We start from the raw sequence: 17847 nt of genomic DNA on the forward strand, positions 1-17847 counted from the left end.
CTGCATGTGATGCAATCTCAAACTCATCCGGGATGATGATCTTGCGCCAAAGATCGTGACCGTCCTTCTCAACGAGGCCAATGGAAATGAGCTTGTGTGTAGAAGAACAAATCCAAATGACTGGATGCAAGCCAGCTACCTTTATACCCGTATATCCGGTGAAGTGGCGCATGCAAATTCCACTCGCCAATTTTCATTGGCCTTTTCTCAAAATATCAGAGTTGATTGCGGCTCACAAGTATGACCCCGGGTGTCAGTCATTGACACCAAGTGTAAGTGATTGACAGATATGGAAACCAGTGATACTTAAGCATTATTTATATACTATTACAGTATTTTGAAGTAGCTTTTATTTTGATATGTTGATAACATTTTTGTTATTTGTTTTATTTAAATATTTCTATTTATCTTTCATTAAATTTGTATTTAATTTTCAGTCATTTTAGCACTTTAACTTATTTTAGTTTCCAAAGCAACATTTCTCATTTTTAAGTTTTTCATCTAATATTTATATTGTTATTCTATTTCAGCTCTTAAATTGTCAAAAAAAAACGATTTTTAATAGTGTTAGTTTTATTGAAATCAGCATGGTCCACAGTGTGGTTATTGGTAATTGTTTTTATTTTGAATCTACTGGTCAAAACAATGTATCCTCTTTTTTTTAACTTTTAAGCCATTTAAAACAAATACATAACATACAAGATATATACTGAAAGCATAAATTACAAGATATATACTGAAAGCATAAATTACAAGATATATACTGAATATCATCAAGGCTAAAAACAAATTGAGCATGACCATTAAAACATTTCACAGACAAAAGGTAAATAATTAATTACTGTTTATGGATAATTTCATGAGAAATATAAATTTTTCAAAGAGTGAAATTTGATATTCTAACTTAAATGAAACGCGTTATCTTAACCAACAAACAAGGCATGATAAAAACACAGGAATTAAGCTCACCGTGTTTGAAACAGCTGAGAACCGGACGTTTCGTTCACGGTCGATGGTCTGGTCAATAATGATAAGGCTGGCTTGCTCGGATGAGCAAAGTTCATTTTAACTCAATCAACTGGATTTCAGTTTACCCACTCATTAACCTTGGATTTACGCTTTTCCCAGATACTACAAACGGTGACAAATGTCTCCAGATTGATCCAGTTAAGAAAAGCAATGTTTCTGGGTTTGCAAGGTTAACCTTAATGAGAAACACACACAGCGTAAAGCCGCGTGATGTCACCGGCAATGACAATGACATAGTCAAGAAACACATTCAATATGAACAATATCTGAACACATGAAGTGTAAACGTAACCCTACAGAGACACGTCGAGCTGCTCGTTCCTCCTCAGGCCACAGGAGGCGGCGACTGCTCCTCTCGCTCTTCTTGATCCCATTCCGTCTGGAGTTCAGAGGAGACTTCGGTGAACAGATGATCCCAATCCCAAGCAACATCCTCCTGAAAACCATGAAAACCCATCATAGGAACTTCATTAAGAGAGAGAGGCTGGGAAGAACTAGAAGAACAGTGGCTTTAAAGGGACACCTACAAATTCATAATTTACTTACACTCATGCCGAGTAGGGGTGGGGGAATAAAAAAATCGATTCTTTGATGCATCGCAATGCGGACGTGGACGATTCTGAATCGACAAGAGCAAGACAAGAGCCACACTTTATGCAAGTAGGGCTCCAGACTGCGACCAAATGGGCAACCACGTTGTGCAATTGATAAGAGCTGCAACTTCTGCTACATACGATACGAGAAACATCAAACGAAACGAAAGTTACGAAACCGCGCTATTCATTTGAGCTTCCGCGCAGCGCGAGCTCAGAACAGGTTTACTCGTGGGCCAATCTCAATCACGCGACACTGTTATTACACAGCGCTGGGAGATCCAGGGAGAAAGCGTTGAGTTCACCGCAGATAAATAACACGCAGCGAGATCAAACGGCGCAGATGTGGAAACCAGGACAACCTTAAAAGCTTCCACCCGACTCGGAAAAGGCAAAGCGAATTACAAACTCTATCACAACATGTATTGCCACATCACTTCCCGTTCACAAATCACGTGTAATTAATAAAATATATTGGAAGTAAATTCATTATGGATCATTACAAATACTTTGCTTTAAAAGTACCATCTTCTGTAAGGAAACGATGTGATGTACTCAGCAGTTCACAGTGAGCATGTCTGTCAAGATCCAAGGATGAAAAACAACAATAAAATTATCAAAGGGGTAGGAGTACATGAGTTTTACTTCTTCCTACTCCTTTTTGTACATGTAAATAGAGTTGTGGTTTTTTTGAAGTACTGGAAAGTATGGAGTTTTATTTTGTTGTTCATCTGTTTTTTTACCAATATTTTTTTTTTTTTTTTACTCTGATTTTTTTAAAATTGTATTTACATGTTCAAAAAAAAGATATCAATCAATCAAGAAAGTAGAGTCGAGGACACGGGGTGCACTACATTCAACTGAGTTTCTCAGGAAAAGCATCAACTGCAGGACTTTTAAAAATCATTTTGATAGTTATTATTGTCCTTGTCGTAATGGACTGTCATTGCATACACTACCGGTCAAACGTTTGGAATTATTACGATTTTTTAAAATGTTTTTCTCTTCTGCTAAAATGTTATTACAATGTAAAATATATGTTTTCTAAGTGAATATGAATTATAAAGAGTAATTTATTCCTGTGATCAAAGCTGAATGTTCAGCATCATTACTCCAGTCTTCAGTGTCACATGATCCTTCAGAAATCACTCTAATATGAGGATCTGATGCTCAAGAAACATTTATGATTATTATCAATACAGTTGTACTGCTTTATATTTTTGTGGAAACCGTGATACACTATCATTAAAAAGTTTAAGGTAAGATAAAAAACAAACAAAAAAAAACATTATTAATCAAGGATGCATTAAATTGATTAAAAGTGACAGTAAAGACATGTATAATGTTACAAAATAATATATTGCAAATAAATGCTGTTCTTTTGAACTTTCTATAAATAAAAAATCCTGAAAAATAAAATGTATCACAGTTTTCACATAATTATGAAGCAGCAAAAAAATCAATTTTGACATTGATAATACTGATAAATACTGAGCATCAGATCCTCATATTAGAGTGATTTCTGAAGGATCATGTGACACTGAAGACTGGAGTAATGATGCTGGAAATTCAGCTTTGATCACAGGAATAAATTACTTTACTAAATATTCACATAAAAACTGTGATTTTAAATCATAATAATATTTCACATTACTTTTTTACTGTATTTTTGATCAAATAAATGCAGCCTTCGTTCCACAGAAGAAACACATACGAGTATGTAATGATATGAGGGTGAGTAAATGATGACTGAATGTTCATTTCTGGGTTGACTATCACTGTAAAACATTACGAGAAAGTATGAAATGAAGAATGCTGGTCGTGATTTCCTAAATCTGCTGGTCTGACCCTCTTCCACGCCCTAGAAAGAGCCGGACCAACGCTATATTTACCCCTAGAGCTCACCTCTCTCACCTCCTGCTCCGGGGCTAAAACCTTCGTGAGCAGCTTCAGGTCAATCTCTCCATCCTGGAAACATTCAATACAAGCAAAACATTGGGCAAACAATTACTGATAATACCACAGCTATGCAATCTAATCCCAGGTCAGCATATTCACCCCAAAATACTGTAGGATGGGAAGGATCCTCTAAAATGATTCAGAAACCTTACGCTGCTTTACAAGAGAGTCAGCAGTCTGTGTTGTTGTTTAGGAATGATGGGAAGAGTGAGTGTCTCACCAGGGTCTGGAAAGCAGAGTACTTCATGAGGTCGTTGTCCAGGTCTCTGTAGGTCATGACTCTGTTCACCTGGATACTGAGGACAAGAGAGAACTATAAACACGTCATCTTAAAGGGCCAGTTCACCCAAAAATGTAAACTCTGTCAGTAATTACTCTCCCTCATGTTGTTCAACCCCGTAAGACTTTCGTGAACTACGTGAACTCAATAGTTGAATAAGTCGTTATTTTGGGTTTCTTTGGCACACAAAAAGTATTCTCGTCGCTTGATAAACTTAAGGTTGAGCCACTGTAGTCACTCGGACTATTTTAACAATGTCTTTACTAACCTTCTGGGCCGGCAAGTTTCAATTACAATAGAAGCCTATGGAGGAGTGATCCAGCTCTCAGATTTAATCACAAATATCTTAATTTGTGTTTCGAAGATGAACAAAAGTCTTACGGGGTTGAACAACATGAGGGAGAGTAATTACTGACAGAGTTTACATTTTTGGGGTGAACTAACCCTTTAAAGACTAGATTGTAATCCCTTTAAAATCGCTGATAGACAACCAGATGAAATTCTTTGAAACTTTTCAGCACTCAAATTAAGAATCGATTGAAACTTTGACAAGATGAAAATATTATGGCAAACCATCACACGCTAGACATCCTAAAACTATTTCACCTTTAACACTGACTTAAGATATTAATTAAATATGTTTAGGGCAATCACTATGTTTGATTTTGGTTTCATTTTCCATTTAGCTTTCTAAAGGCAGGTCCGAAATCAGAGACTAATTGTGATTATTTTATTCCATGACAGCTCTAGATTAGCACAATTAACTACTCAAGATTAGTTGTTTAATTTGCACTTTGTTGTTTGTTAAGCACAATATTCTCATTAAAGCTGATCTGGAATTATATTTATTGTGAAAAGAATCTGAATTGAAAAAATGTTCATCCTCTTGTTAACCTTATATAAAGTAAATATTTCCCAGATAATATTTTAATAATTTGTTTTGGCTTCAGTACAGTGGCAATATAAAACCAATTATTTTTTATCTGGGAACGGATAACTTGCATATTATTTGTTGTTGCTTATTATAAAAAAAAATAAAAAAAAAGAATAAATGGGTTTGTGTACATGAAAATAAATAGCTGCCTTTGTATTTTAAGAAAGGTGTCCCACATAAGGTAATCATCATATTTGTCCTTTTACTTTTGTGCTTTGTGTTAAAGCCTCAAGGAAATATATATACATATATATATATATATATACTGTATGTATTCTATTTCACTGTTTCTGAACTCCTGAAACGCCTCCATTGTAGTCTTGAGTTTCTTCCGGGAACGAACACGTCACAATATTCCTCATTATAATAATTAATACGCAGAATAAAGGGGCGGGGCCTGGTTGAGTTAGTTAGTAGTGTGTTAAACTGGCGGTTATGGGAAGGGGCGGGACATTTCCCAAACACACTCGAAACGCTTGACCAATCACAACACACTAATCCAACCGACCAATCAGAGCACAGTGTGCTTTTCAGAAGGAGGGGCTTCATAGAGACAGGAAGTAAACAGAGCGTTACTGACAGACTGGGACGAGAGGAGCCGCAACAATGGAGAATATGAGGAGAATAATCAACATTCAAGCAGGAAAACCTGTTCTAGTAGAGCCTGAAAGACTAGTGAAAAAGTGCATAATAGGTCCTCTTTATAATAAAGTTTTTTAGCAAGATCAATCTGTCAAATGCTCAAACATTGGACTCAATTGGACATGTTTCAGGATGATGTCACTATTGTTTGTGGGCACGTGAACCATATGAGATTATATTAGAAGATGAGTATCAGTTGATACCTGGGTGGAGCAGCGATCTGCATGGTGAGATCTTCGTCTTGAACCTCCTCCAGGTCTGGAATCACTGGGATGTCTAGAACAAGTAGGTGAAATGCATTTTCCATTGAACTCTAACAAGACATGTAATGTAGTAGCTACTCCTACGGTAAAATAGCTGCCATTAAAGGGATACTCCACCAAAACAAAGGAAAATTCTCTTATCATTAACTCGCCCTCACGCTGTCATGCTTTGTGTTCATGCTTCATATGAACACAAACAGACATTTTTAGAACAATAATCCATCTCTGTTTCTCCATATAAAGCACATGGATGGGACCCTCAAAGTTGACGCTTCATAAACCACACAAAACAAACACTACTGCAATGCATTCGAAACCGCATAAAACAACTAAATTAGCTTGATAGGAAAAACAGCAAACAAGAACACGGCCATAATAAAACTAAATAAATACAAATGCTTTATATACCAAAATATTATGACCTGCACCTGCCTATTTTATTAATAAACTTGATTCAAGCCCAAGCAAGTACTATTACTATGGTCAGAAATAGTGAATACCAAACGCCTCTGGCTTGCTTTGTTGGGAACACGTAAAGGATTAGTTCACTTCAGAATTAAAAAATCTTGATAATTTACTCTCCCCCAAATCATCCAAGATGTTCATGTCTTTCTTTCTTCAGTGGAAAAGAAATGAAGGTTTTTGAGGAACACACTCCAGGATTTTCTCCATATAGTGACTTCAATGGGGTCCAACGGGTCGAAGGTCCAGATATGAGTTTCAGTGCAGCTTCAAAGTCTCGACACGATCCAGCCGAGGAATAAGAGTCTGATCTAGACAAACCAGCCGACATTTATAACAAAATACACATTTATATACTTTTAACCACTAATGCTGGTCTTGCACGAGCAGTGATGCGACACACATTACGTGATCAGGGTGAAAGGTCAAGCGTGACGTAGGTGTAAGAACCGACCCAGTGTTTACAAAGCAAACGTGCAAAGACAGTCAAACGCCATTTAAAAAAAAAAAAGGTAAAACAACGATGTCAGACGATTTTGAAGTTGGAGGAGAAAATGAGAGTTGTGTGCCCTACTCTACATTTTCCGCCTGACCTTTTCAACATGATTACGTAATGTGTAATGGTTAAAAAGCATATACATTTTTATTTATTTTTATAAAATGTCCGCTGGTTTGTCTAGATCAGACTCTTATTCCTCGGCTGGATCGTGTCGAGACTTTGAAGCTGCACTGAAACTCACATCTGGACCTTCGACCAGTTGGACCCCATTGAAGTCACTATATGGAGAAAATTTTTCCTCAAAAACCTTCATTTCTTTACGACTGAAGAAAGAAAGACATGAACATCTTGGATGACGAGGGGGAGAGTAAATTATCAGGAAATTTTAATTTGAAGTGAACTGCAGTCAGTCCCTCAGCTCACCATCGCTGTCGCCAAACTGCTTTGTGTCTAAAATGTGCATAAGTATTGCTCAAAGTTTACTTACAGGAGCGCACATTGTCCCGTCAAGTTTGTTTTGAATAGATCACAACCTTTGTGATGTACGCAAGTTTCAAGCCACGTTTATAAATGAGAACCCATGTTATTTAAAGAGGCAGACGGCAAAACTGCATCACACTTGGAATAATAACCACAACGTTTGTTAATAAAATGAACGTGGTTATGAACGGGCCTTTACACTAGCTAACATAACTCCTAGTTTACAGAAACAAATATTGACTTTTCATAATGGACTTATTACAGTACAGGTGAAACTCGAAAAATTAGAATATCATGCAAAAGTTCATTTATTTCAGTAATTCAAAGGTGAAACGAATATATTATATGGACACATTACATGCAAAGTGAGATATTTCAAGCCTTAATTTGTTATAATTTTGATGATTATGGCTCACAGATATGAAAACCTTTTCACAATATTCTAATTTTGACTTACTAAGCTGTAAGCCATAATCATCACAATTATAACAAATAAAGGCTTGAAATATCTCACTTTGCATGTAATGAGTCTATATAATATACTAGTTTCACCTTTTAAGTTGAATTACTGAAATAAATGAACTTTTGCACCATATTCTAATTGTTCGAGTTTCACATGTATATCGATATCAACACTTTCGGAACGATGAAAACATTGACATCCAATCAGAATACATCCATTTTTTTAAAGACGCAGACTGCAAAACTGCATCACTCTTCTAATAATAAACAGAACGTTATCGTACTTTGGTGTGAATGCTAATAAAACAAACGTTAGTATGAACGGGCCTTTTTGTAACTGCTAAGTTTACATAAACAATCATTGAGTGTCTACAATGGACTTAATACAGTCAGTTTTATTAACTCGCCAAAGCCAATTCAGTTCATGGCTTTAAACTGACCATGTGATCGAGCCACAAAGTTTTCCTTTTCGAGACGCGCGCGGCCATATGCTACAGCCACTGCTGGGTGTTACCGCGAGTTGCAGCATTTCCCACAATCCCTCCAATCATCACAGATGCTGTCTGTCTCCTCGGCACGGCTCTGTTTATATATTGTGTGTGTGAACCGTTTGATTCCCTCCCTCCTCTCAGTGTTTCTCTCACTCTCGCACTGACATCCTCCTCCACGCTGCCCCCCTGTCACGGAGACCAGGCGGCCATGAATATTCAGTGATCGAGACAGTATCTCTCCCCGCTGTGAGGCGGCGCTCCGGCCAGGGGCTCCCCAGAAACCGACACACACTCGCACTCATCCCGGAGCCGAGCATTTGGGCCCTGTCAGCGCCGGCCACCCTCAGGACCTGTCAGGCCAGAGCGGCGACCTGCGTGTCCACTCGGGCCGGGCCGGGCCGGGCTCCAGGAGCGCAGGCCTGCCTGCGAGCCCATCTGTGTGGGGTCGGAAGTCACGGCGAGGCCTGGCAGGAGCCGCGGTGCCAAGAGCCACGCACCCGCTGCCCAGAACAGTGGGAACCCGCTTTAATTGGCAAAACTCGACAGGACAGAGCGTGGCATCGCTCCCAAAGAAGGACAAACTTTCACAGCCCTTCGCCTCCTCTTTTTTTTTTTTTGGACAGGGTTTTGCTGGAGTGCGTTCAGGTGTGGCACGTTCACAAAATCACCGTCACAGTGCTTTACATGGACGAAAGCAGTGCTTTTCTGTATAAAGGAACGTTTTGTTGATCAAATCAGAGCAAAACTTTTGTCACCTTCACCACTTAAAAGTGGAAAAGTTCAAAAACACCAGATGCTTTTATCCGAAAACAAGCGATTCATTTTTACATTCAACCAATGTTGAAAAAAGTAGGTAAGGTAACACTTTATTATGATGGTCCCTTTTACACATTCTGTTGACTATAAGTAACTTTGCAACTACATGTGAACTAACTCTCATTAGAGTATCAGTAGACTGTCTGCTTAATATCTGCCAACTCTTTATTCTGATGCTTTCTAACAGATATTCTACTGACTAGAAGTAACTTTGCAACTATTCATGTCCACTTATTCTAACCCTACTAATACTCTACTAACACTGTGATGAGAGTTAGTTCACATGTAGGTGCAACGTTACTTATAGTCAACTGACTGTGTAAAAGGGACCATCATAATAAAGTGATTATTATTATAAAACACTTTTTATAATAACTTTGACATTATAAATGCCTCCTTCCATACGCTGCTTGGATCTAGTGGAACATTTTAAAACAGTTGAAAGCTCTTCTATTTAAAGAGGCTTTTAGCTAGACTGTAGGCCGGTCTCATGTGCATTTCTGTTTTATTTTATTTACTTATTTAATTTTTGGATTATGTATTGTACGTCCTCCTTTTGTTGTGAAGCACTTTGTGATTTTTATCTGTGAAATGTGCTATACAAATACATTTTACTTACTTACTTACATCTGTCATTAATAAGGTACTTCTATATAACTAACAAACGTGAATTAGCGCTGTTCATGAAGTCATTGAGCCAGTCTTCACGTTGAGTGCGTTTGTGCTCCAGACATGAGTGATTCCTCAAATCAGTGTGTTGATGAGGAAGAGTGTGACGCTACTTTACTAAGTGATCAGCTGGACGAATAAACAGGAGAGAAAAATCCCACAGATGCTCATTGAAGGAGAAACCAGAAGATCACTAATGACATTTAATGACATTTGGCAGACGCTTTTATCCAAAGTGACTTACATTGCAGTCCAAAGTACACATTATTTACATTCTTGTCAGTTCTTGTTTCCCTGGGAATCGAACCCATGACCTTGGCGTTGCAAGCGACAACGCTCTAAAGGAAAGCCTAAAATGCAAGGTCAGAAAAAAGTCATCTAGAATACCATCATTTTGAATGAATAGTTAGTGGCATTGAATGAATCCAAAATATAGTTATAATGATTTCAATTGCTCACTGCCATCTGGTATTTATTTTTTCCCTGAGCTCATGCATTCTGGGATTGCCTTCTCCACCAAAGCTGCGTTATGATCTTAAAAAAAACGAACCCACGATGCCTTGAAACACTCCCTCCACACACACACACACACACACACTATCTCACGGAGATAAACGTGGTCATTTTTAATTCCCTCTCAGACTTCCTGAATCCTGTCACAAAAGCCACGTTCAATTCATCTCCCTGACCCTCATAACAAGCCCCGTTATCCTACATTGATAACTTCTTCCTTTTCTCTCATTTTTAATTAAAGCTAATTAAAAATGCCAGCCTCGTTTAGTCACTGACAAGATTCATCTGTGTTCCTGATACACAAATAAATGCAGGCGCGCACGAGCGCTGCTTCATATTCATGAGCGCGAGGTGACAGCGTCCCCTCATTGCTAAAGCGTCTGGTTCAGCAGATTCGGGCCCCCGCGGACCCGCAGTCAAATCTAATGCTCTTAGAGCAATGACATCAGAAAGCCTTCGCAAACAGGCCGCCGGACCTGAACTTTTACACCCTCCCTGCGTCTGGCCCGATAATGCACCGTCGACACAATCCTCAATGTGAAGCGCCGAGAGGAAAAGCTCTCGCTATGCAAACGCCATGATTAAGCGGCCAGAGAAAACAGCGTTTTGTTTAATGAGGTCGCGATACGACCTGTGACACACAAGGTCGAGGGGGAATCGACACTGACGCGTCGCAGAAACCCGGCTTTGATGCTGATTCTATCAAAAAGTCGAGTGTCGCCACGTCTCTACAAGATGACCACATTATTCTCTTGTCTATATTTGTGAGTTCAAGCAACTTTCTCACGAGTAAAGGATCGGATTCGGTGAGCGAGCTCATGAGGGCGGGCGACGTTGCTCAGACATCAGTATGATGATTTATGACTGATGGCAGCATAAGCAACTAGTTATGAGTTTGATATGCGTTTAGTATCATTGATATACCAAGAATGAAATAAATTTTTTACATTTTCTCTAAGTTTTAGTCATTTTGTCTTTTTCTTTTTTTAGGGCTGTGCAACGAATAATCGCATCCAAAATAAAAGTTTGTGTTTACATAATATGTGTGTGTACTGTGTATAATTATTTTTTAGATATAAATACACACACACATGCATGTATATATTTAGGAAATGTTTGCATGTATATACTGTATATATATTTAAATATAAATATTTTATTAAAAAAAATTCTTAAATATATACATGCATGTGTGTATCTATATCTAAAAAAAAATATTATACACAGTAGTACACACACGTATGTATAAACAAACTTTTATTTTTGATGCGATTAATCTTTTTTAAATATAGTTTTTATTAAGTTTCATCAGTTTATTTACCTTTAGTTATTTTAGTACTTAAACCAAATGCAACTAGCGGAAATAAATCCAGTATATTGACAATATATTAGCAGATGTTGGTTCATTGGTTTATATTTGACATTCATTCACAAATTTCTAAATCTAACAACTTCATTTTCTGTTATCAAATTTGCTTTTAGTGTATTTTTGACACTCAATCAGTAAAGATTATGTATTTGATTGTAGTTTAATGCATATTCTGGCAGCTGTATCCAGTATGTTATTTCTGCATAATCTCTTTATTTTATCATCATTTAAGGTCTCTTTGTCATTTATGAGTGCAGCATTTGGCCTGAAGATGGCATGTTTCGATCGGGTCTTTTAAGCCTAATGTAAGTGTGTTTGCCGCTGGTGTGTGTCATGAAATAATGTTTCAGAATGTGTAATAATTTATCAATCGCAGCAGCTGGAAGCTCACGGGATAAGCCTCTTTATCAGCCCTCTTATGGAATGTCGAACAGTAAATTAGCAGCCATTAGCTTCAGTTCTGTTTGAATTTCATACGGCGTGTTCATGGTGGAGTGAATGTGTTTGAAGTGAACCCGAGCTCCAGGGAATCATCTATACTCACCGCTTTCAGTGTCGGAGCCCTCGGGGGTTTGAGGCCTCAGACGCCGGCTTCACACACGGGGAGAGACAGAGTTAAACACAAGAGAACAGGGACAAATACTCGATCCATGAACAAAACACACACACACACACACACACGACGGTTTTATTAATGAAAACCACGCTTTTTAAAAACGCTCTCCAAAGTGGACAAATTTGAAAACGCCATTTTCGTGTTGTAGTGTGGACTGTCAAAACTGAGGTATTGGAAAACGATGACATAAGTTTAGTCATGTGACGCATACAGGTGAAACTCGAAAAATTTGAATATCGTGTAAAAGTTCATTTATTTCAGTAATTCAACTTAAAAGGTGAAACTAATATATTATATTAAATGAGATATTTCAACCCTTTGTTATAATTTTGATTATTATGGGCTTACAGCTTATGAAAACCTTTTCACAATATTATAATTTAGAATTTGGTGTTTTCATAAGCTGTAAGCCACAATCATCAAAATTATAACAAGTAAAGGCTTGAAATATCTCACTTTGCATGTAATGAGTCTAGTTTCACCTTTTTGAATGACTGAAATAAATGAAATTTTGCACAATATTCTAATTTTTCGAGTTTCACCTGTATTATACCCATAGATGTTTATAGCGGTGTTGTGCCTGTTATGTGCGGTTCACTTTCACACAGTCGCTAAAATATGTTACTTCACACACTCTTCATATCACAGTCCTGCACAGATGACAGAATTCACTCGCATTTGCTAAACATGAGCAGTTTTAGTGTTTTAGACCAAACATATAACGGTGAGTGAGAGCGACGGGACGCTTCAGTGAATGCTGAGATATTCTGCTAAATAAAATTATCCTGCCAGAAGAATTACGCGATAACTTTATTATTTATTTTCCCGTCTGTATCATCTCAGTGAGCTTCCGTGAGGGTTTACGCATGCGCAGTAAAGGGGAATTTAGCGTTAGGGTTAGGGTTAAAACGTCAGTGTGGACGGAGAGTGTTTTTAAAACGAAAACGGCGTTTTCAAATGTATCTGGATTAATGTAGACGTAGTCTCTCTCACACACACACACACACAATGTTGCATAGTTTTCTATAGTCAGCTAAATCATGTGAATATATTGTGAATGTGTGTCTCGTCGTCCAGTTCTCGTGGTCTCAACGCTCCTGATAACCACAGGTTATACATGTGAACTCCACCATCATGCCTTTTAATCAGAGTGATTGTTCTCGCATTAACCAAGGACACTTTCAGTATGCCGGTAATTTCCTCCTTAAATCAGGAGCATAAACAAACATGTCCTTTTCTTAAGACTGCGGTTCCTAATCACTGCATGCTAATCTGAATCATGAAGGCAGTAACAGCAGAAGATAGTGAACTCACTCCTCCAGCTCTTCAGCAGCCTGCCGTCTTCCAGACCTGTGGAGGACATCACAAATCAAACTTACAACAATCAACCAGCACAATCACAACTCCTCGAATTCACTCAATCACTCCAAGTGTGTGTATCTGTGTCTAGCGAAACGTCTTCTCCTCTCATCTAGAACTCAGCAGAAACAGACAGCTTTCATTAATCACCATTCATTTTAAAATAATCATTTGTATGCATTAATATGGTGAAGAATAATTTTCACACTGTTTTGGAAAATAGTATAGACTATTTATTTGAACCATTCTTCAGCTCGAGCTTCACGAGTCTTTCTGTGTCAGATCTGACCTGATTTATCAAGGAATAACTTTGATATTGTTAGTAATATTTCAGCTGGACTGAAGCAGCTTCGCTTTACTTGATTATCATACATCATTTATTTATGCGTATCAAATATGATCATCAGGCTTTTGAGGAAGATTTATTAGTTCATCTCTCAATCATCATTGCATTGCATTATATGATTTAAAACTACAGAGCTTTGATCATAATACTAAGCATTTAAATATCAGATTACTAAGACATTATTGGCAGATATTGATATTTATATGCATTTTATGAAAGTATTTGCTATACTGTTATAAATATCTCATTGATTTACAAAAAAAAAGCATCATAATCTTTTTGTTCATATTAATATCAGCATCTGCACCAATTTGAATATTTTTACTCAGTTTGGGCCTGTGAATAAAACTGAGCTGTTTTTTCCTCCACATTATCAGACTATATTAGCCATAAAAGCCTGATTTATCAAATATGATACTGCATTTTATATATATATATAAATATTTCAAAATATATATTAAATTTCTCTCTCTCTCTCTCTCTCTCTCTCTCTCTCTCTCTCTCTCTCTCTCTCTCTCTCTCTCTCTCTCTCTCTCTCTCTCTCTCTCTCTCTCTCTCTCTCTCTCTCTCTCTCTCTCTCTCTCTCTCTCTCTCTCTCTCTCTCTCTCTCTCTCTCTCTCTCTCTCTCTCTCTCTCGTCTAAACATTCAATAAACTGTTCAATTTTTTTTTTTTTAACTACTATTACTATTACTTCATATGTCGGGCTCCACACGTTTAGAGGAGCTGTACTGGAATCCTGCTGGTGTTTAGCGCCATCTAATGGCTCCTGAGATTGACTCTGTTCATTTGCAGTATAATATACTACATCTGTGTGAAATTCTGCTAGAATAATACACATTTCACTGGAGCAGACAAAACAGACTTTAACATTTATGGGTGTTGAAACAAAGGTCACAGAAATATGACCAAACTCTTGTGTGTTTTCTGTGTGTTCGAGGGTCATGAAATTGCTGATAGTGAGTTCTCATTACAGCGCCATAAACATGCTAACACTGCCAAGAAAAGTTGTTCGGGATAAAATATATTGTGACAATTTGGCCTCAAAGATTCATCAATAAACTGACAGATCATTTAGTGTCAATTAGAAGTGATAGATCTGCAAATCCCGGGATTTCTGCCGTGGGATTAGTGGGAACAGAGCGCCGGTGATTGAGCACGAGGGGTGACATTGAGATGAAGAAGGAGTCCTTGTCTTCTTCAGAGGGGGCGATTACTTTGTTTCAGAAGCAGAATCAATGCGTGGAGAAGGCCTTTAACACCTCCCAGCCGGCAGAATCAAGAGGAGTTTGGCAGCCGTGCAGAAGTGACGCTTTGACCTTTCCGGAGAGTTTGCTTTATCCTCCGGTCTCGGAGCCAATGGATACGGGGTTTTCGCAGTGATGCCATAACAAGAAAAATATTAGCCGGATTCCCAAAGAACCTTTAGACGAACAGCTCTTAAAAGAACCAGTTTTTCTAAGTGGAAAGAACATTTTAAAAATCTAAAAGAACCTTTTTTCACCATAAAGAACCTTTTGTCCAATGGAAGTTAAAGATTGTTTATGGACCCATCGATGCCCATAAAGATCCTTTATTTTGGAGAGTGAACTTTAATTTCTCCAGTATATGTATATATACAATAACTTGCTATTTACAAAAACATTCAAAAGTTTGTGGTGTGTAAGATTTTTCAAATGTATTTAAAATAAGACTCTAATCAAAATACAGTAAACACCGTGAAATATTAAAATTGTGCATGTGCATAAAGTGTAATTTATTCCTGTGATCAAAGCTGTATTTTCAGCATCATTACTCCAGTCTTCAGTGTCACATGATCCTTCAGAAATCACTCTAATATGAGGATTTGATGCTCAAGAAACATTCATGATTATTATTAATGTTGAAAACAGCTGCTTCATATTTGTGTGGAAATACTCATACATTTTATTTTTTCTGGATTCAAAAGAACAGCATTTATTTGAAATATAATCTTTTGTAAAATTAAAAATGTCTTTACTGTCACTCTTGATCAATTTAATGCATCCTTGATGAATACAAGTAAATTTCATTAAAAAAAAAAAATACTGTTATTAAGATTAAAATAAATAGTGATTTTACTATAGATTTTACCATTAAAATCACGAATGTACTTATATACGATATAAAGTTGGGGGGAAAACAACTGTGTCATATGCACCGTCATATGAAGCGTTTTTTCTCAATTAAATACTGTAAAAATCCATATCGTGTCATTTATTGTGATATCAAGGTCTCATCTTCAAAAAATAAGGTTTTTAGATATTATCAATTTAGCTCTTGAGAGTACTTAATATTGGATCGAACCACTTTAATTTTGAACCGCATCTTCATATCTATTAAATAAAATTAGCAACACGAGCTTTACTGATATATATTAAAAAGGCAAACACTCTTACTGTTGAGATTCTGTGGTTTTCTCTGACGAGATTCACTATTATGCTAACACTGGAACTAAATGCACACATATGATGCACATGTAAATGTACTGCAGACTTTAGAGCTCATACACACTTTAAAATAGATTATTTTCAGATTTAAAGATTATTATAGCTCGTTTTACAAGAAAATACTATTTCAGTCTTTCTTCTTCAAAATTACATGTTGAATTCAATGTATTTCTTGCCATTTCTTTGTCAATTATTTGTGAAATTGACTTGTGATTTCTGAGGGAAAACTCTTTCTACATATTTTTCATTGTACATTGAACGGTTTCAGAATGATGAATTTGATGAGCATGTTTATCAGAGACTTTATATGTTTCTGTTTTCTTACATTAGAGTTTACAGGCGAATTACTGAAATAAATGCTGCCGTTAGGAGGGATCGTGATGTTCATTTAACAGGAGATGATGCCATCATGTGGCCACTGACGGACATTGCTTGCTGTTCCTCGAATGGAGTGAGCAACAAATCCTATAGGACTAGGAGTATTTATTAAAAGTGTTTTACATCCAAAAATCATGCTATAATGATAATGATAAAATAAATACTACTGTAAGAAATGCTCAACTACTGCAGTGATTGCTGGATTGCAAAGACATCTCACACATCATGATGCATGTCCACTTTCCTGTTCGATATTTACATTTATTCATTTAGCAGACACTCTAATCCAAAGCAACCTACAAATGAGGAATACTACAGGCAATTTATCTTTACAGGGTTCGTACAGACACTGTAAAATTAAATTACAGGACTTTCAAGGACTACTTTTTTGGTTTTCAAGGACTACAATCAGAGATATCACTAATCAAACAATATCTTTCTTACCTTTGTATTAAAAAAAAGAAAGAAAAGGTAAATAGATATAAAAATAAACTAATAAAACAAAATGGTACAACTAAAGTGCAGCACATGCAATGACTGCTGTAACTTTAATCATTTAAAGCCTAAAGGACACTTTCCTTATTCAAACTGATTCGACAGACCTGAAGAATGAAAGCTGTATCATATACGTGGATATTAATATGAGCAATATCACACTCATAGCCATGCGAAATACCTCTATATCTATATCAGACGGAGTGAGGAGGTCGAAAAGATTGTTTTATCAATAAAATTAAACATTAATTTCACATATATTGTCTTTTCAAGTACCTTTTCATAAATATTGCCTACGGGTTTTCCAGGATTTAAATAAAATAACTTTAAGCAGCTTGTACGAACCCTGTCTTAAAGAGGAATTAAACACAAGAAGTGTTAGAAATACAAAGTTTCAGACATCGTTCAGAGACTAGAAAGAGAATTAATTATTCTTATTCCATCTTATTACAGTTTTTTACAATCACTTTGCTACTATTTTCAGAACCTTGATGTCATTTTTCAAAACTCTAGACACAAAACTCAAAACGGTTATCACTTGTAACACAGGCTGTCTAATGTTCGAAACATTGCATTGTGCATTCACATCTTTAAAGAAATCTTGCACTTGCACAATCATTGGTTCAAATTTACTGTGAAATACCATTGAAACATAACTATAGATCACCCACACACAAGCAACCGATAGTTTCACTGTGTCATTGTTCGTACAATCATTAAATATT

General features: G+C 36.8%; 1 protein-coding gene across 2 annotated transcripts in view; it reads right to left on the minus strand.

Annotated features, from left to right (window-relative positions):
• Positions 1 to 732: 732 nt before the first annotated feature.
• The window catches only part of LOC130077529 (intraflagellar transport protein 43 homolog), a 32066-nt gene continuing 14951 nt past the window's right edge, over positions 733 to 17847 (minus strand). The window contains exons 4-9 of one of the 2 annotated variants that reach the window (XM_056242806.1): positions 13392 to 13427; positions 12006 to 12052; positions 5641 to 5713; positions 3802 to 3877; positions 3537 to 3590; positions 733 to 1465 (exon numbers count right to left, since the gene is read on the minus strand). In XM_056242806.1, the coding sequence (XP_056098781.1) occupies positions 1355 to 1465; positions 3537 to 3590; positions 3802 to 3877; positions 5641 to 5713; positions 12006 to 12052; positions 13392 to 13427 (397 nt within the window). In that variant the 3' untranslated portion in view covers positions 733 to 1354. Of the gene's footprint in view, positions 1466 to 3527; positions 3591 to 3801; positions 3878 to 5640; positions 5714 to 12005; positions 12053 to 13391; positions 13428 to 17847 lie in introns of both variants that reach the window. The other variant, XM_056242805.1, reaches the window with a different exon arrangement.

Source organism: Rhinichthys klamathensis, unplaced genomic scaffold (genome assembly GCF_029890125.1).
Source record: "Rhinichthys klamathensis goyatoka isolate OS25496 unplaced genomic scaffold, OSU_Roscu_1.1 h1tg000754l_1, whole genome shotgun sequence".
Taxonomy (NCBI): Eukaryota; Metazoa; Chordata; class Actinopteri; order Cypriniformes; family Leuciscidae; genus Rhinichthys; species Rhinichthys klamathensis.